This window comes from Ochotona princeps, chromosome 9 (genome assembly GCF_030435755.1).
Source record: "Ochotona princeps isolate mOchPri1 chromosome 9, mOchPri1.hap1, whole genome shotgun sequence".
Lineage (NCBI taxonomy): Eukaryota > Metazoa > Chordata > Mammalia > Lagomorpha > Ochotonidae > Ochotona > Ochotona princeps.
In genome coordinates this window covers 29558637-29580261 of record NC_080840.1, presented here as the reverse complement: position 1 = coordinate 29580261, position 21625 = coordinate 29558637, and the positions used below count along the sequence as shown (strand labels likewise).

The 21625-nt window shown below is 36.8% G+C and overlaps 1 protein-coding gene across 7 annotated transcripts in view; it reads left to right on the top strand.

Moving 5' to 3' along the window:
* The window catches only part of RIMS2 (regulating synaptic membrane exocytosis 2), a 506806-nt gene that overhangs the window by 301192 nt on the left and 183989 nt on the right, over positions 1-21625 (top strand). For all 7 annotated transcript variants that reach the window (XM_004580663.3, XM_004580662.3, XM_036498462.2 and 4 more), the window contains 3 exons: positions 9758-9826; positions 10537-10693; positions 18058-18174. In XM_004580663.3, the coding sequence (XP_004580720.2) occupies positions 9758-9826; positions 10537-10693; positions 18058-18174 (343 nt within the window). The remainder of the gene's footprint in view (positions 1-9757; positions 9827-10536; positions 10694-18057; positions 18175-21625) is intronic.

Here is a 21625-nt window from a genome sequence, read left to right as displayed (position 1 = left end):
CATGCTATGTGCAACTGGCATGGGAATGAATCAAGCAAAGAAATTAGGTAGAGTGCCTTGAAGCCAACGTTCTTATCTAAGACTCTTGGATCTGAAGCAACGTGTTAGATGGGAAGGGATGAGGGAATTTAGTGAATAAGATGGAGAGATATTGTTATCCATAAAGAAAAGAAAATTAATAAAATTGGAAGTTTGACTTTCATCCGGCACAAGAAAATAAACTCATATAGGATTTTTTTTTAAATTTATTTACAAGGGAGAGAAATGAAGAGAGGGAACAGAACAAAGGCAAAAGAAAACTGCTGGTCTAGAGCAAAGCCAGGAGCCTGGAACTCCAGCCAGATCCCACATGGCAGGGATGCCAATATTTCAGCTGTCACTTTGCCTTCTGAGGTGTTCATTATCAGGAATCTGGAATTGAAAACAGAATCAGAACCCAAATATTGCTGTTCTTATGTGAGGTGTAAGTGTTCTGAGAAGTGTCGTAACCTTACGATGACTGTGCCGAATGCCCCACATCGTCCTGATTAATTTAAGGTTTAATCAGGAAGCTGAAGCGCTTACTGCTGTAGTACTATTACATATTTGCAATAAAAGTTATTATAAAGATTAAACATTACCAAATTGTGAGAGAACACAGGGACAGAGAGGCATAGAGGGAAGACAATATAAAGAAATCCCAAGCCATCACATGGGAAAAACACAAGTGCATTTTATGCAAAGTATAGATACTACACACCACATAGATGTCCCGTATCAACAGGTAGCAGCTAGGACAAAAAAAAAACAAAACCACTCCATCTCCCTATCTGTACTCAGAGTCAGGATTGACAGAGCAAGGACACAAGCCTTAGCTGTTCTAGTCTCTCAACCGTTAATAGTTCATAGAGTATAAACAGAGCCTGTCTTCCCCCAGTGACCATTGCCCAGGTATCCAAAAACCAGTCTGACCTGTGCCTTGTATTGTTCCTCTACCCACCTTCTGCATTCCTTTCTTTTTCTTTTTTTAATTTTTAATTTTCCATGATACAGCTCCTTAGGTTCAGGGATTTCCTCTTCTGCCCCCCCACCCTCACTGGTTTCCCCTCTGTTGTAACAATAGTTAGTACCTCAACAACAGTCACAAGTCCTTTGTTCTTCTATTTCAGTGTAATCTGACATTGTAGGTATAGACAGTGGTATAAAGTCCAGCATTCTAGTGTCAAGGTATATTTAGCCGTTTAATTGGGTGTCCATTCTTTATTTAGAAGTAGAGATGCATACTGTGATGTATCTCCCCTTCATGGTATAATTGCCTCCATTATATAGATCCTAACATGTTAACCTTTATCACTGGGACCCAGAGAGGAATCCCCATTAAGTTTGAGAAGCCTAAGAAAGGCTTCTTCAGCTCTGTCAAACTCCTCCTCACCTCCAAAACCCAACACTGTAAACTGTGTAAGACCCACGCTGCCAAAGTGTGGGATCACTGCCTGGGGTTTATTCCACTTACACGTTGGCAGTTGGCCGTTTTCTGTGAATTTATTTTGTTTAATAAATTTATTCTGGCTACTGGAGGGGGTGGGGAAAGAGATGTTTCACATGAAGATGTTCACATGACTGGAATAGTGCCTTCTACAAGCAAAGAAAAAATATTTGGAAAATACCAGAAGCTTGAAGTGTTTTATACAAGTCTTCTCCTAGGACCATCAAAAAGAAAATGGCCCTCCAAACATCTGATTTTGCATTTGGAGTTGCCAGAACTGGGAGGCAATGAAGTCACTTTTTAAGTGACCCACTTTGTAGTTATATCGTTTTGTAATTTACATGTCTGTGCTTTGCACCTTTTGTCTTAGGTGTGTTTGAGTGTTTGTGAGTTTGGATAGTTTCATAAAAATGATACTGGCTTTCACATAGTTCTCCAATTGTTGATACTTCCCAAATTATTTTGATAATATTATATATCCTGCAATCTTGTTTAATTCATCTATTACTCCTCCAAAGTATCTGTGTCTTCCTTTCTTTACTGTGTTGCCTCACCTCAGAGCTACTGTGCCATGTTAAGCAGAAGGTCCAGCCTTTGAATGAACATCTGCTATTTGTTGTTTGTCATAGGGAGAAACCATATTTCATAATTTTCTAGTTAAGTGTAATGTTAGCTTTACAATTTTGCAGATAGCCTTTACCATTTTTAGTGAAGTTCTGTTCATATCAGTTTGTAAACTCACAATATGTAGTGAAATAATTTTAAATTGGTGTATTTTAAATGAGATAAATTCAGTATGCTTTAGAGTACCACTATAGAAAAAAAGTAACAAAATTACTCTTATTGAAGGAGATCCCAATGTAATTCTCAGTTATTAGTAAGTCAAACTAATAAAAATGTAGGCATGAGATAAAATAAAACAAGTTTAACAAATTTAATTTCATAGTGAAGTAAAAAAACACTCAATTGACAAATTCGCATTTCTCTGTTACATTCATGAAAAATTTACATGGGTAAATACACTTCCATAATTAATTTTAAAACAAATTTCAAAGAACTGGTATAATACAAACTTTTTTCTCCAATATTATGTTAGTATTTTCAGTTTAAATAAAATACCCATACATTTGAAAATTTGAAAAGATAGAACCTTTTATTCCAATAGGGATTATTTTGAAGTTTTCTTTCGACTTATAACAATGGCTAAGGGGCTAATTACATGTGTTAGTGCAGGAAATAAGATGCATTTTCTTGGCAATTTGATTTGAAATTTACAGTCATTTTCTCACTTAAAATGAAACAATGCTTCATGCCTGTTTCCTTATAAATTAAAAGAGTTGCTACATTTGGGCTTAAAATTTCCAAGTTTGTATATTGACTGACACTTAAGTTTTTTTTTTTAAGGAAAAGCTAAGCGCTCTAGATTTCAAACCATTTCCTTTTAAAGACATCTTTTATTCATTTTCATTTTCAGTATATTTGAAAGGCAAAGAGATTGAAGTCAACAGCCATGGCTAGGCCAGAAGAAAGCCAGGAGTCTAGATCTAATTTCTGGTCTCTCTTGAAGTACAGTCACTCACCTACTTGGACCATGACCTGCCTACTCCCAGTGCTCATTAGTAAGACACAAGATCAAAAGCAGGGGAGCTGGGCCTTGGATTGGGCCCTTCTGCATGGGATATGGGATGAAGGCATTCAATTTGCATCTCAAATGCTGCATCAGTACCTACCTGTCCAAATCACGTTGTTACAAAGGACTAAAATGCAACTATTTGAAGTACACTATGGTACTTACAGAGTCATACTGAATAAGTAAAATAATACTGTATCACTCAGATGATGTCTTTGATTCCGAAGATGCTATTTTATAATGCTTAGAAGAAATAACTAGACTAAAACTTTAATCAATACCTAATGTATAAATGCATCAACAATAAAGAGCTCACAAGGTAATGTTCATGTTAAAATATTAACATGCTGCTATTATGATACATTCGTTATGATGTACTTATGCTCCAGCATAGATACATTTAGGAACATAATTGTGAAATAAATTCAAAGTAGTAAAAGTAATCATAAAATAGGATGCAATTTAATAAAGAAATACATTTGTGATTGATATGCATTCACCCTTTTAAATAAGCAACAGAATCAATATTTAGTGAAATTTTTTGCTAAATTACAGATGCAGATAGAGACAGCTGTTAGATCACAGAATGAATAGATTGCAAGAAAAAATTATGAGCATTTTAGTAAACATTGTTGAAACCCCAAAGTGAGCAATTTCCCACCAAAAATACTGGCTTCTAATTTTGAGAACACTCGGTGTTTTTCATGCAAAACAGAATAAAATAAGTGGATGACTATGGATAAATTTTGCTACATTAAATCATTCTTTTATTCATAAGTTTATGTTCAGTGATATTTAATTGAAGATTTTTTCTGACAAATGATAACAGTCTTTTTCTTCTTGTATTAATCCTTTGTTTTGGGAAGGATGCTAGAAGCTGTTGCTATCCATAATATTATCTCTTCGTTTTAATATTCCTTAGTCATAAGTTCAAGGCACTTCTTCTCAATGAGAATTTTTGTATGACTGTCAAAAATGTATCTTTTGAAAATTTTTTGTTTCTTTAACATCTTTTTAAAATTATTAACTATTTTAATTTTTGAAGATTTTTACACAGTTGATTAGAATAAAAAGGTCAAGGGCTACAGGAAGGTGGATGAGATCACCATTTCCATATTCTCTTTTTTTCCTTCCCATATCTAGGGGAAGTATTTGAGAGAAGCCACACCCAGCCTCCCAAACACCTCTGCACCCTGGGATAGAGGACAGTCACCCGACACCACCACAGGGTCCCCGATGTGAAAGTGCTGCTCATGAGATTTCCATAGTTCAATAGTTCTGAATTACTGCACTGCAAGCATGATGAAGTCTCTCCAGAATCCACTGCTTGACATAGGCCACCTTAGAGTCTGTGTTTCCCCAGTTATTCACTGCCAACACTTGCCTGGCATAGTTGATCAATTTGTTCATTCTGCTGGGTACATTATTCTTGGGCTGACAAGTTTTTCTTTTTAGAATCTGGAATATGTCATTCCATTCTTTTCTGGCCTATAGAGTTTCCTGTGAGAGGTCAGTTGTGAGTCTGATTGCCATTTCTCTATATGTCAATTGATTTTTTTCATGTGCATATTTAAGGATCTTTTTCTTATGTTCAACTGAAGAGAGCTTGATTATCATGTGTTGTGGTGAAGATCACTTTTGTTCAACCCTGTTGGGAGTTTTATGCCCCTCCTGAATGTTGTTTCCCAATTCTTTCTCCAGATTAGGGAAATTTTCCCCTATTATTTCAATAAATACATTTTTAAAGATTTATATATATATTTTTTACGAAGTCAGAAATACACAGAGGAGGAGATATAGAGAGAAAGATCTTCCATCCGATGATTCACACCCTAAGTGACCGCAACGGCTGGTGCTGTGCCGATCCAAAGCCAGGAGCCAGGAACTTCCAGGTCTCCCACACGGGTGCAGGATCCCAAGGCATTGGGCTGTCCTCAACTGCTTTCCCAGGCCACAAGCAGGGAGCTGGATGGGAAGTGGAGCTGCCGGGAGTAGAACCAGTGCCCACATGGGATCCCGGGGTGCGTTCAAGGTGAGGACTTTAGCTGCTAGACCACACTGCTGGGCCCTCAATAAATACATTTGTAAACCCAGCTGCTCTTTCTGTACCTTCTGGAACTCTATAATTCTTTTTTTTTAAATTACTGTCCCCATTATACAGTTTTCTATTATTTTTAATTTTACTTCTTATTAGTATTATTATTTTATGATATAGTTCCATAGGCCCTGGGATTTCTCTTACCCCCTCTCCAGAGCCTTCCCCGCTCTGAGTTCCCCTTTATTATTACAAAAGTATAGCTCTTCATAAACAATCATATGTTCATCATTGTGGACATGGACAATGGCAGAGTCCAGCATCCTATTGTTAAGATATAGTTAACAGTTTTATTGGGAGTCCTCCTTTGGTCTGGAAGTAGAGATACATGCTGCATTGTGTTCTCACATCTGGATATGATAGTCTCCATTACACAGCTACTATACATACCCTTAAATAAAAAGCCACAAAACAAAATCAACAGAAAGAAAAATAGAAATTAACAATGACATGAAGTTAAATAACATGCTACTGAATGACTAATGTGTCACTGAAAAAATGAAAAAGAAAATCAAGAACCTTCTTTAAAAAAATAATGCTACTTATCATGTGTGAGTCATTGAAGAATTTAATGAGAAAGGAAGTGTTTTTGAAGAGAAGAAACTAATCAAAATCAAAATCCATGAGCTAGTTTCTGCTGATCTTTGTTGGTGAGATATATTTCCTGTAGGTAACAAATAGATGGGTTTCGTTTTTTGGTGGTTTTTTTTTTTTGTTTGTTTTTTTAATCCAGTCTGCTAATCTATGACATTTGATTGATGAGCTTAAGCCATTTACATTCAGGGTTAATAATGCATGGGTGGTAATCTGATCCTGTCATTTTAACAATTGATTGTTCATTGATTTAGTCTTCCATTGTTATTTTACTTGGATGTTCTTCACATTTACCTTTGTTTTTGGTGGGTGCTATTCCTCTGTCAAGAGACATCTTTAAGTGTTAAGAGGTATATTCTTTTAACTTTTGTTTACCATGGAAAAGTTTTATTTCATTTTCAAAGACAAAGGAAAGCTTTGTTGGGTATGTTATCCTGGACCAACAATTTTTTGCTTTTAGAATCTGTAATATGTCACTCCATTCTCTTCTGGCCAACAGAGTTTCCTGTGAGAGATCTCCTGTGAGTTTAATTGGCATTCATTTGTATGTCAATTGATTTTTTTTCATGATCTTTAAAGATCTTTTCCTTATGTTCGATTGATGAGCTTGATTATTATGTGTGTTTTGCCTTTTAAGTAGTGTCTCTTAATTCTTAAATTATTTTTTTAGCTTGTTCCAGCTCTGCTTCCATCTTTTTGATTGCTTCCCATTTGTGACAAGAACTATCTTCCAGTTCTGCAATTATTTCTTTTGTCTCATCCATTCTATTATTAAGACTTTCCACTGAAATTTTAATGTGCTCTATTGCGTCCTTCATTTCCAATAATTCAGCTTGTTTTTGTTTCAGTGTTGCTATTTCCTGCTGTGACATAGTCTTTAAATTTCTTTATCTTCTGTATGTGCTTCTCATTGTTGATAAGAAGCTTTATAACAAATTTTCTGAATTCTGTATCCCCAGTTTTTTTTTTTAATGTATTCCTCAGTTAACTCTGAGGTTGGCAAAGACTTTTGCTCTTTTGCAGGGCACTCTTCAGTAATATTCATTGTGCCTCTGTCTCTTCTTTTGCTCTTGGTCATTGTACTTTTGGTTAGCAAATTCTTCTCCTTAAGGCAGGTTTCTATGCTGTGTCACCCACAAGTCTACAGTTTGATTTTACTTATTGCATTTGGTACATAGCCCTTTGTTTGCAGTCACTTGTGCCACTCCCTCCAGCGAGTTTCAGTCCTGGGCTCTTGTGTTAGATTTCCAGCATGGTCTCCATAGCCCCAATTCCTAGCTCACCACTCTCCACCACATGTGATTGCTCACTGTGGCTGCATTGTTGTCTGTACAAACTTTATCCCACTTTGGGTTGGAGCAGTTTCCAGGATTAGGGAGACACCAGGTGTCTTAAATAACTCTTGTTGTTGGTGCTGATTTTTCTGGAACCTGTGGGCCCTGTTAGGTCTGAGGGCCACCCGGACCTATTTTGACCCATGGGTATTATTTTCCCTATGGGACCAATGCAATACACTGAGCTGGAAGTGAGTTTACTATCAGCTCAGCACATGTGCAGCTTATTGTTACCTCTGTAATCTCAGCCTTTGCCATACTGTACTGTACTGTACTGTACTTTGCCACACTGTACTGGTGGAGTTCTGGATCTGCTGGTCTTTAGGTCTCAGGACTACCTGGACCTATTTTGAGTGGAACCTGCCGGATGCCACGATGGTGCAATGCTCTGGGCTGGAAATGAGTTTGCTTTCAGCTTGGTGCATGCATAGTCCTGTCCCTTAGCCTTTGCCTCCCTACATAAAATGGTGTCTGTGGGCTGTGAAATTCACCCTGTTCCTGCACATCCTGTTTGGGTTTGTTGCTTTGTCTCTACTCTTGGTGGAATCAAACCATTCAGCAGGACAGGCCTTTTTTTTGCAGGGAGAGTCCATCACACGTCATTGGGAAAGTGATAATATTAAATAAACAGTGCTGAGTTGTGTGTCATCACATTGCACACAAGCTCAATTTAAGATGAATAAAGGTGAAAAGGCAGAAAGCAAACCTTTAGACCTCCAGAAGGAATTACAGGATCCGACCTTCTCTCCTCATAAAGTCAGAAAGCATTTCTTAAACAATACACAAAAAAACATGTTTTAGAAGAGAAGATTGATATATTCAATGACATTGATCCTCATAACATGAAATTATCAGAATGTCCCCTGCAAAAAAAGTAGACTACAAATGGAATGTAAACAACGTATTTAGCCTTCATAGAATTAGTATTGAAATTATGAGATCTCAGTCTTGAAGGAAACAGCATTTATGGACCATATATGTCACCTTGCCTCATAAATATGCAAATACAAACACACTGCAACTTGATAATATAAGCATTATCTTTTCTGGTATCATTCTTAATCTAATGTTTGACCAAGACTAAAGGCCTATCAGCAAAATGCTTTGTGGTATACTTGGTAGAATAAACTCATTACCTTGTCCTTGAGCTATTGTGACAAGGTGCGTGGTTATTGTTAAATGTCATCAGCAATTCCATCTGTGTCCTTCTTCCTCTGTTTTAAAACCATTTAGACACTCTATTGGAACTCCAGTTTCAATGAGATCTGTAAAAACGTCAGAGTAGATTGAATCTAAGCTTTTTGACATTACGGTGTGAAGGACAATGACAATATGAGTGGGATGGTTGATAATGGATGGGTACCTTTCACCTAACCACTGAAAGGAGAAATGACAACTTAGTTTCTGACAACAGAAACTCTTCCTTCCTATAACGAGCAAGGATTAAAGGAAACAAACACAAGGAAAAAAGGTATATGATTTTTCTGAAAGTAGGCTGTAAATCTGGAGGGCTGTTATGAAATGTTTTGATTAGCCCTGGTTTAGACACCATGCAGACTGAGAGCTCAGTGTTTAATGAACTGAAGATAGCAAACATTTACTTTCTAATGAAGCTTAGTTCCATATATTTCGAAAAGAATGTGTGATCTAAGAAGACTGAGAAAACAAGCTATTTTTTAAGAGTAGAAACACTGTCTTCATTCATCATTTAACATTTTCTGATATTGAGAAGGGAAAAAAACCACGTTAATAGAAGATTCTGTTATGTATGTTGTGTCTATTCCTGAGGCACATAAAGGAAAAGGAAAATACAAAAAATTAAAGGAATTTCTATGTATTATATATTTCATAATTTTGAAATCATAATCTGCTTTAACTGCCAAAGTTTTATGAGAGCTTTAATATGGTGCTGTTTTTGCCAAGGTAAGATTAATATTTTAAAGTATTGTCAAAGATGTCTTGTGTAAGTAAATTACATACTTAGTACTCCTGAATTCCAATAAATATGGATGTCATCTTTGGATATTAAAAAAATCACACAATTATATATAGGTATTTGTTTTCTGCTTATTTATGATTATCTTCTTAAAACAATTGAACTGAATGGTAAAAATATGAAAGTTTAATATGCCTTGAGTTTACTTTTCTGAATTGTGTTTTCATGCCACAATAAGCATAAAAAATAATTAACAGCATTTTTGGTTTATCAATCTTGCATGTTAGAAAAGACACATGAATGCTTTTTAAAATAACACATTGTTTTGAAATGTACCAAGACTGAAATGGCTTAATCTAAATGCATCTAAAATTAACCTGTACATTTTCCAAAAGTTTTATCAATCACTTTCAATTAATTAAAGTGTATCATATGGCACTCAATATTATTTCAAGCTTTAAGCAATTTAAGAATTTTATTGTATACATTTTCAGAGTAATTCTTGTGTGAATTGTTATTCCTTCATAATGCATAAGCTCACATTGTGAAATGTGTGTGAAAATCAGTGAGCTTTAATGATGTTTCTTCTCTAATTTTTATTCTCAAGTATTCAAAATATTTTCATCTGTTTTTCAGTCGGTTAGGATTTTTTATTCTCTGAAATAATCAGCCATTTTAATAATTGCTACTCTTTTCTTTATAGGGTCAAAGAGAATAAGTGACAGTGAAGTCTCTGACTATGACTGTGATGATGGAATTGGCGTTGTGTCAGGTACAAATTTTAGGGTGATTTTATAGTATTACAATTAAGTGTAATACATGATTATTTACCATAAAGTAAATAAATAAAATAGAAATAATTTATCTTTTCACCACCCTAGAAACCTTTAGGATAACATATGGCAGTTAAAGGTTTATATATGTATGTATGTATATATTCACTTGAAACACGAAGTGACACAAAGAAAGAAAGAAAGGAATTTATCTGCTTGTTCATTACATAGTGGCCTCCATTGATTCAGGCCAATGCCAGGAGCACAGAATTCAACCCAGGCCTTCATGTGGGTTGCAGGGTTCCAAGTACTTGGAATATCTTTGATTGCTTTCCCAGGCTCTCTGCTGAGAACTGGATGTAAAGCAGAGATACCTGGTCTCCAGCTAGCACTCTGATATTGGATGTCAGTTTCATAATCAGTATTTGACCTACTGTGCCGCAACACAGACCCCCAAATATGGCAACTTAAGCCCCTCAATAATACCAGTTAATGAAATATGTCAGATAAAAAAGATGCTAGCCACAAAAAATTTTTTAGATTTTCTATTCTAAAATAGCTGCATAATGATTTCACAATAAATAAGAGGGGATTGAATTTACATTTAATACAGCCATGCAGTGTTACCAGCATTTTATATTTTTCAGTGATGCATAAAATGCACAAAGGATGCGTTGTGAAAATAGCAATAATTTTTTTCTACCTTTAGATTATCGACACAATGGTAGAGACCTTCAGAGCTCAACATTATCAGTTCCAGAACAAGTGATGTCATCAAACCATTGTTCACCGTCAGGATCTCCTCACAGAGTAGATGTTATAGGAAGGACTAGATCATGGTCACCCAGTGTCCCTCCTCCACAAAGGTAAGAAAGCAGGCACATTTTATTTGTAGCACTAGGGGCCTTTAATCAACAATAATAAAATCTGTAGAAAGTAATTCTTGGGAAATAAATTTTACAGAGAAACACAATGTTACATAGTAATCTATGTAATGGATGTAAAATGATTATGAATTTCTTTGTAACCTTGGATGACTTATAAGAGAAGATCTCAAAATACTTAAAAGCCAGATTTTAGTTATATATTGAAATTGAAGACATATTTTAAAACATTGAAATGAAGAAAACTTCTACAAACACATTCTATAAATCCAGCATTGGTCTAATGGTCAAATAAACAAAGACACAAAAGAAAAAAACCCATGTACCTTGAAAATTAGTATTTCTATGAACATAGATGCAGAAATTATCAGCACGATAATAGCAAATCAAATCCAAAAGCATGTCAGAAAATTCATTTACCATGATCAAGTAGAATTTATCTCAGCTATGCAACATAAGTACAGCATTAAACAAATCAAAACATGTCGCATCAATAAAAGGAAGGGTAAGAATCATGTGATCATCTTAGTAAATGCAAAAAAAAAACCCCTTTCAATACAATTCAACATCTCTTCAATGGGGATAAAAATCTCTAAAGAAATCAGATAGGAAAGATTGTACTTTAACAAAATAAATACTATGAGTTTTAGAAGATAGAAAAGCTAACTACCCTTTCTTGATCAATGTATATATACATATATATATTGCATACATTTGTTGCAATAGCATATTGTATCCCAAAAATGTATGCAATTATTATATGCTCATAAAAGTCCAAAAGGAAATAAGAAAAAGACTTCTAAAGTTATTGTCATGTTATTAAATTTGTTAGTTCAGATAAAATAGTTACATTTTTTAAAATCTATAAAATACCAAACAAGGTTGATATAAACAAAAGGAAAAGGAAATCAGCAATTAGTTCATAAATTGAGCAAACAACTCTTTCCCCATTCCCACTCAGAGAAAAGAAGTCAAAAATAAGAAGATATCACAGGGCGTTTTCCAAGAATAGACAACTGTGCTACACAGCTGATTTCAAATGCAGAATCAAAGAGAAAGCTGTGTTAAATAGAGATAATATGATCTTACCTCTACTCTTTCTAGTAGGAGGGTTTTATTTTGTTTTGTTTTGTTTTTAGTTTTAATGGAAGCTTTATTGGAAAATTCACTCCTGGGACCCCTTTGCGCAGAGTGGAAGGAAGAAGGAGGCGAAGAGGGAGGCTGAGCTACGTGTCCAGGAGTTTTATACACCTATAGACACATGGGCTGGCAAAGGGGCTGTCTGTGCTCCAGTTATGTAAGGAATGTCCTTTCAGGTGTGCCATTGGTTGGCTGGAATCCCGCCAGGCCGATGATGTAACTGGCTCCTGTGGCCCTTCCTGTTCTGGGCTGAAGCCTGGCAGACTTGCTGGGTCTAGAGCAGATCTAGCCCTTCGCCCCCAGTGCCCTGGGTAGCCATCATTCCAGACTCTCGGTAATAGGAAAAGGGGCGATATAATCGTTCTGGCTACTTTCTGCTGGAGAGGCGTGTAGTGCCTAATTGAGGTCAAGAGAGGGCTCCGTGGGCACCAGAATGTAGGAGTGGAGTAACAGTTGAGAGGTGAGAGTAACTCATGAGGCTTCAAGGATTTTCTTCTTTGGCGAACCTTTGAAAACAAGGGGCAATTGTTAATAAAAGACCTATAACTATTATTGGGGTTAGTATAGGCATGAACCAGGTTACTAGGAGGCATTCCCAGATGTTAAAAGCTGAATTTTTGCCCATATCAATCCCTTATCGATTGGAGATTTTTTTTAAATCCCGGTTTCTACTATGTCAGATTCTTTAACACAACAGCAACACTGTTACTGTAGGAAGACACAGGTTCTCTCCCTTGCTTGTTTCAGAAGATCCAGGGCTCGTTGATTCTGGAGTGCCACTTCAGCCAATGAGATAATTTTTCACTGTAGGGATGCCAGGGACTAGGCAGAGTCTTCTGTTGCCTGATTGAGGACTGCTTGGAGCTTGTTGACCTTGATGATGGTGTGACCCGGAGCTCCTGCACTGAGGCCTACCACCAGTAGGGAGGTCGCAACCAACATACCTACCAAAGTTGAAATAAAGACTGCCCGTTTGAATCTCTCAGGATCTTGGGAGTTTGAAATTTCCTGTTTAGCTTCTGACCAAGAAACCAGTCTTAGTTGGGGTGCCTGCTAGAAAATTCATAACAGTTGACTGAAACTGAAGAAAATGACACAGAAGAACAATTGCTGCTGGAGGCAGGACAATTACATTGAGCCATGTTGAGAGATGGGGCAGGCCAATAAATTGGCTCTGGAGAGCCCGGATACCCTGCAAAGGACTGTGGTATGATACTGGGTTTCCCAGTGCCACACAGCTATTTGGAATAATAATATTTGTAGAGGCTGGTTAGATACATGCCCTTGATGTTGGCATGGGTTCCTGTATCCTTATGCGGCGAATCCAGCTGAAATGAAGGGGAATGGGTTACCTGTTGTCCAGAAGAGGGGTGAAAGAGGAGTGAGGTAGTTGGGAGAGTTGGTGGATCAAGGAAGTGGCAGACTACTCATCCTTGATACAAGGACTAAAACGTTTGAGGTGAGAAATATGATACCAGGAAGTGTGACCAAGAAGTTTGGCCACCACAGGCATAGTCAGGATCACCGAGAGAGGTCTGGTCCACTAAGGTCAGAGTGAGCGTGGGTGGAGGGTCTTGAAGGGGACCAAGTCACCAGACTGGGGTCTGATGGTGTGGCATCAGCTGGGTCTGGAACATAGCAGTCCATGTGTTCTTGCAGAACCTTTTGTGGGTGAACACATGGTGAAATTGATCTGCCAGTTCTCACCTGGTTGATGTCCTTGCAACTGATAAGTAGGTAACCTAGGCTTAAGGGCTCCTTGCGGAGAAACAGTGGAACAGGTTGGGCTGGAGGAGTTATTGAGTGAGGCATTGGTGATGGGCACTCCTTTGGTGATAAGGAATCCTCTCCTGTCAGATGGCCAAGTGGGAGGCAATTGGTCTCCAGGATGGACTCAGCAATGACTACCACATATGCTGCATGGCAGCAACCATGCAGGTCGGACACCAAACTAGTGAGGTCAGGAGACTAGAGGCTGGTGCAGCAAGCCTTCCCTAGGTAGGAGATGAGAATCGAGGACCTGCTGGCAAGAATGAGAGATCAGGAGCTGAGGAAAGTGTTAAGGGGAGAGGACGGTGGGTGAAGATCTCAGGTAGGACATGAAGTTACATCTCATTGTTGCATACCTGGAACAGTGCAAATTTCACAAGCTGTGGGAAAGGGAAGGCAGGAAGTGGTGTCAGGGTCTAAGATGGGATGTTGGGATGACTCTCACATTCCTCCCTTTTGTTATATATTGAGGGAGAGATGGTAGGCTCTAGCCCTGCAAAAAAAAACTGATTAATGGTTTGGTTACAAATTTTTTTTTACATTTGAGTGGATGACACAGGAATGGAGGGAGGGGTTACTTATCAAAAAATGATGGCTTGAGTTCCTCCTGAAGCTCATTAGAATATCTAATCTCTGAGAGTTGGTCTTGAGGAACTTATTTGTGGTTCCTCTGTGGTGGTGGATAGATCATCATGGCAGGTGGTGACCTTCAGTGCAGACTCTGCATTGCAGCCATTCTTGGATGGAGTGTCTGTTTGTCTTTGGCAGGGACCTGGGGATGCTTCTACTCAGCCCCGATATCCTGGTCTTTTGTTGTATGGAATTAGTGGGGAGGCTTAGGCAGGAACATGCATGAAAACTGGTTAAGATTAATCTAGTGAGGCCTTGAGAAACAGACAGGATGTATAGTCTGGCCTACTTCTAATCCTGTACTCTTTCCCTCCCTCTGCTCATGGTGACTCTGGCTGCTACCAGGAGCTAAGTAAAGGCCTATAGTAAGGCCAGGTTTCCAGTAGACAGTGGCCTTCAAGGATACAGTGCCAGCTAGTAAAAACTGTTTCTAAGATCTTACACACATGGACACTGGAGTTTCAAGCCTAGATGTACCAAGGAAAGTTCTGCTGTTATCCAACTCCATAAGTTGGCCAGGTGCATGTAAGGTCTAGGACTATCTATCTCTTCATGTGGGGTACTGGAATAGACATCATAAAGGAAGTGTGAAACTCTGGAGAGACTCCCATTGACTCCCATTACCTGGCTGGACAGAGAGGAGAGCTATCCTGAAAAGCAGGCTGGTACAGAACATATGGTACTCTGGATGAAATACACAGCTTTTTACCTGTGATGTTGCTGATCCTAGGCCATCCGTTCATAGCGACGGATGCTTTGGGAGCTGGGCAGAGTGAACGGCTTTTTAGCTTGTGACCAATCATGGTTCTGACCCAGGAATACTTTGGCCCCCAGGGCAGTCCCATTTCTAGTGGCCTGGCTCTTAGCAGAGCTGGCAAGATTCTTTGAAAGTCACTTCTGTCACTGGCAGATGGTTGCCTGATCTTCTGGCTTTCCACATTGCAAGCAGGTGGTACTTGAGGGTAGACTGGACTTGCTGGATCTCCTGGAGAACAAATTACTGTGTAAAGCCACATTAATGAGCCTGTCTAGTAATAGGTTTTTAAAGTTACTGGGAAGATGGAATTAAAAGATAAGGTTTTTTTTGGTATAAAAATGTTGATTTTCACAATGCTTATTTTCCAGTAAATCCTTGAAGAATGCTTGTATGCAGGAGTTTCAGAATTTCTTACAACTTTTTAATGTCAACTTGTCTAAGAATTTAAAAATCTGTTTTTTATATCTTTTTTCATTTTTTATTATATTTTTGACAATCTTGACATAGTTAGTTAGGGTAAAAAGGTTCAAGGCCTATAGGAAAGTGGGTAAGACTATTATTTCCATATTGTTTCCTTCATGTATCTGAGGTAAGGGGGATATTGAGGAAGAAGCCCCACCTAGTTTCCCACCCACCCCACAAAAATCTATTTTAATATGAAGCATCGATAGAAAACTATTTTCTGTTAACTGAATACATCTTGTCAAGAATCAAAACCATTGTGTTTAGACACCAGGAAGTTTGTTATGGTAGTTTATCAGATTAATTTACTAGTGTTGAAACAAGTTTTATTAGAAGCAGTGTTAAGTATATTATTCAGTTCTTACTCACATTAGAAATTTAGCAGACTAAGAACTAAGAATCGAATCACTGGTTCAGCAGATAAAACCGCTGCCTGCTATGCCAGCATACCTTATGGAGCATAGGTTAGTGTCCTGGATGCTCCACTTCTGAACTGTCTCCCCACTAATGGCCTGGGAAAACAGTGAAAGATGCCCCCCCCTTTTTTTTTACAATTGCCTCCCAGGTGGGAGTCTCTGAATAAGTTTCTGGCTCTGGCCTTCTGTGTCGCTCTCACACAGAAACTTTGATTTTCAAATGGATTATCTTCAAAAAAGAGAAAGAGAGGGGAAGAAGAAGGAAGGAAGGAAGGAAGGAAGGAAGGAAGGACCACTTGCTATTCATGAAGACTTGGCAATTTTAATGAGCCTTACAATGTACTTATGGGAAAGTTTGGAGTCATTTATATTAATAATATAAGCAAAAAATGGATGCTCATGTTTACTGTCACTGTTTAATGTAGTACTTGATGTTTTGAAAAATCCATTAAGCAGAGAAAAAGAACAGATGGAAGGATTTGAAAAGAAAAGATAAAGATCATTATTTGTTGATGGTAGAGTTATCTACCAAAAGCCAGCGTTAATGGCATAGTGGGTTCAGCCACATTCTGCAATGCTGGCTCCCCATGTAGGAATGACAGTTCAAGTCCTAACTTACTTTAATTTTACTTCAGATCCTACTTCCTTTTAAATACCTTAACAGGCCCAGCTTTTGCACCCCTGACACCCTCATAGGACAGGGTGGTGCTTCTAGTCCTGGCTTCAGCCTGTCCTGGAGCTTACTGCTGTGGCTATTTTGGAGTAAACCAATGGATGGAAGAGCGCTCCTCTGGCTTTTTGTTGTTCGGCCTGTGAAGTGAATGAATAAGATGAAAGATCAATGTAATAAAAGTTTTAAAACTTACATGAGGCATATATTTCATATATAGCCATATAGATGAAATAGTTGGCCAATGGTAAACTTAACAAAACTTACAAACTTAGCAAGCTAGAAAATATAGTAAGACGTGCATCAAGCATTATTCTCAAACGTAAAGTACAAATTTACTAATAATTAATGAGATCTTTTTAAAGAAAAATGCAAAATGTCTGGTTAGGAATAACAAAAAGATACCTTATTCATGGGTAGAATGGCTTAATATAATAAAAATTAATTCTTCGCAATTTAAATCATAACTTAAATATAACATGAATCAAAATACAGTGTATAATTTTCAAAAGCCTGTCACCATTCTGAAATTGATATGGCAGGATAAAAAAGCACAAATGATTGAATCTGTTTGAAAAGAAAGAAATTTTTACCACTATCCCATAATAATAAATATATTGAATAGTTAATGCAATATAAATACATAATTTCTGTTTCAATTTATATAATATGTGTGGGTTTAATATAAATTTGCCATTATAAATTAATTCAGAAGAGTTGGAAAATACAGAAAAGTAGCTCATTAATTGAAGTAAAATATTTAAAAATTTAATTTATGTGTTTTGGCTTGTACCATGAGATACCATGACCTTAATTATGTTTCAGGGAGCTGCTGTGTGTCATGGTAGAGGAGTTAGTGCTGAAGCAAAAGACACTTTAGGTGACTGTAGTTACAGTATACCCATGTGTCATGATGGATGAAATAAGGAAGAAAGCAAGACAATTTAGGTGTTTGTAATACAGTATGTACTTGAACATTGTGCTTTGCTCTAGGGTGCTAGCAAGTGAAGCAGGTTAGAAGCAAGCTGATTTTGACTTGTTCTCTTGGGTTCTAAGTTATGTCCAACCACCTATGAGACACACCACGTATTCCCATTCCTATAGCTTTATAAACAAACTGTCAACTCATTTTTTCTACATACACATACTCCTCTTGTTTTATGTCATGGTATATCACTGCTAAAGAATTGAGAGTCATCCATTAGTTAACTTTGATATTCTTTATTTATCGCTATTGATACTAGCTTAATTTAGGCCCTTTAATGTTGTGTTGCTATTATACTATTAATATCCTTGGTTGATTGTCAATCTCTAACTGAAATTCATGCCATTTGTCATGGGTCTAGTTAATCTTAAACACAGAATAGTTAATGTTAGAAACAAAAAAGTAGACGACATTAAAGTTGCTTTGTCGCTCTCTGCTGTATGTGTTAATTAAACACATTACCTAATGTATATGATTATGGCTTCCTAACATACTTAATGGATCTTGCTGTTTTAGTCGGAATGTGGAACAGGGACTTCGAGGGACCCGAACAACTCCCGGACATTATAATACAATTAGCCGAATGGATAGACACCGTGTCATGGATGATCACTACTCTCCAGACAGAGACAGGTAAATCTGATTACATACTTCTTATGATAGTCACTGTCTTCTGCAAGGAATTATAGAAAATGTTTTTGCCTATTCCTTTGTCATAGTTTCTAAAATCATGTTTTCCTTTACACTGCCCACATTCTGTCTTAGGCTTGCCCCATTGGTAAAGACATACACACACACCTGTATTTCTTTGTTGAGTAAAAACAAAACCATCTTGCTCTAGGAACTTTGATCCCTTGTTAAATCAAACATTAAATTCACAAAATATTATAATTATAATGAAAATAAAATGTTATATTGTTTTTTCATGATCAGTTATTATTTATGAAAACATTTCTGTAAGGCAACAGAATTTAAAGTCTTTTATGTTTCTTAAAGAAATCATCATGCCTTTTTATATAGAAGGATTGAGACAGTCTGGTTTGATCAGGAAATAGCTTATCATGATTAATGAAGAGTTTTTTTCCTCACGGCCTTTTGTAAACATTTTAAACATCTTAAACAATCATGCTTGCTGATTGCTGTATTTTGAAGCATTCTCTGATTCTGTGAATGTGATACATTTGAAAGTAACATGGATTATTACAATCTTCACAATTTTTTTTAAAGTTAAGCTAATCAGTTAACTCTAATTCATGTTTTGGTTATGTATAAAATGAGTCCAGTGATATTTTCTCTCCAAACTATCAAATGAGTGTGAGATTGGGAAAAAAGTTACGGTTCAAAGCAAATGATTTTATAATGAGGAAATTCAGAACTCTACTTATATGACTCCTAAACCAATTTTTTAAGAACATCTGAGAACTTTCAAATCAATTGATGTGAAAAATTACTGTCAGTATTTATAGATTTAATTGTTTGTCTAAATCAAGGGTTACACTGAATTCATGCTTATAATGCCTTTGTTAGCGTGCATCCCTAGAAGGCTGGATATAAGCTATCGTATTGTTAAGAAGTGTCAAACAAATGTTGACTTCAGTGCTTGGCATCCAAGAAGTTGTTGCACTATTAAATTAGTAAAAGTACCAGTATCAGATTCAAGTTAAGAAGGTATCTTATGTACGTTTAATTAGCTGAAGATTTTCACGGTGATCTGTATTTTCTGGAGTAATAATAGATATACTACCTAGAAAAAGGAATGTTTACTAAGTATAGTAATGATGAAAGAAAAGTGACTATAATTACGGTATTGTCTTCTGACTTCGTTATCAGTAAAAGCTGATGTCTTTGAGTAGAAAAGTATGCTACTGAATCATGTGATTTGGAAATAAGTGCTTTGTTTTTGAAACTAAAAGATTTTGCTTCTTGCTAAATGCATTTTTGGAAATTCATCTAAAATTTGATTTCCATAATTAGATTATTACCAGCTATATAGGATTCTGTAAGTTAACTGACTGAGTGCCTATAAAAACACAGCATATGCTCAAAATGTGCCTTACTCTAAGTGCTTGGAAAGAATCTATTAATTTGGTAATAATTTACATTTAATGTGCTTAATAATTTAGGAAAAACAAACCAGTTACCACAGCCACAGTAATAAATACAAGTTTTGAGTTTTATAGAAAATGTATGATGTGAGTTGTACCTTCATGCCTGGGAAAGGAGAGCAAAGATACAGAGATGGACTGCTTCTGCGTATCATACAGTCCCATTGTAAAGGATGAAGAATTAAGAGATACATGCATTGAAAAGTTGTGTGTGAATACAGTGCTGATTATATTGAATCAGAAATAAAGCTCTTTGATCTTTTTTTCTTTTAAGGTTTATTGATTTATTTGAAAGACAGGGTAAGAGAGAGAGAAAAAGAGAGAGAGAGAGAGAGAGAAAGGAAAGAGAAAGAGGAAGAGAAAGAGAAAGAGAAAGAGGAAGAGATCTATTACATCTGCTGGTTCATCCCCAAATGTCCACAGCAGCCCCTCAACTATAAGCCAGGAACCTGAAATTTCACTGAGTCCTCATGTGGGACTATCTTAGGCTGCTGTTCCAGGCACATTATTGGGAATCTGGATGGAAAATGGAGGAGTGCCATCTCAAATCAATGTTCATATGGGATGTCAACATTATATATACAGCTCAACCTGTTGTAACATAATGCCAATTTTAAGCATTTCATCTTAATCGACACTACTTGGGTACCATAAATTTGAGTGTCATAGGCAGATTAGTTTTCATATTCTTTTTATGTACATTGTGTATAATTGAATTATATGTCACTTTTTTGTGTGTAATGTTTTATTTATTTATTTATTTGAAAGTCAGGGTTACTGAGGTAGAGAGACGTTTCATCTGCGAATTCATGCCCACGATGGCCAGAGTAACAAGAACTGGGCCAGGCTGAAACCAGAGATCTGGAGCTGCTTCTTGATCTTGCATGTTCATGCTCTGTTCATGGACTTTGTTCATGCTTTGCTGCCTTTGCTGTTCCATTAGTAGGGTGCTGGGTCAGGAATGAAGCTAGATGGATATTCCATTGATAATTCAATTGATAAGTCCTTATGATTTGTGTTGCTGTTAAGAATCAAAGTATGTTTAGAAGCTTAATTGGTTATCTAGTTCAGTTCCCTCAATAGCATTCTTAAATCATGAATATGACTTCGTTTTCTGCTTTTCAAAGTTTTGTGTATTGATTTCTTAGTTTTCTTTTGTGTTAGATAAATGCTCTGTTGAGATTCTTTGAAAAATTGAGACAGGTTTGGCTAAATGTAATTTTTAATATGCAGGGTTATTTTTAAGGTCTTATGCTGTATACTAACTTTGGCAGAAATGAAAGTAATCATGGCTTAATGAGGAAGTACAAGGTGGCTTTTAAACATACCAACTGGGTGCAGTAACTTGGATAAATCAGTAGATGTTAGGTAGATTTTAGAGGGTTTGCTAAAACAGAAGGATAATTTTTAAAATAATGTTTATATATTTTTTCATAGTTTTAATGGAAGCTCAAAGAAAATCATGACTATGTAAGGTTAAGAACTCATATGACTAGAGATGAGAAAGAAAAATAAAACAAACTGATGCTTGATATATGTGATTCCTGATTAGTGTTTTGTTGTGCTTTACAGTGGCATATTTAATTACAAAACTCTAAGGAAAATATTAGAAATTGTATGATAATATATGTTTCACCAATTCACCTGTTTCAATAAGTTTTGAATTTTACCTTTTAAAAGAAGTACATCACGGTATTTTAACAGTTGTTATTTCTGTTCTTTTTTTTTTTAAAGATTTATTTTATTTTATTACAAAGTCAGATATACAGAGAGGAGGAGAGACAGAGAGGAAGAGCTTCTGTCCGATGTTTCACTCCCCAAGTGAGCGCAACGGCCGGTGCATTCCGATCCGAAGCCGGGAACCTGGAACCTCTTCCAAGTCTCCCACGCGGGTGCAGGGTCCCAAAGCTTTGGACCGTCCTCGACTGCCTCCCCAGGCCACAAGCAGGGAGCTGGATGGGAAGTGGAGCTGCTGGGAT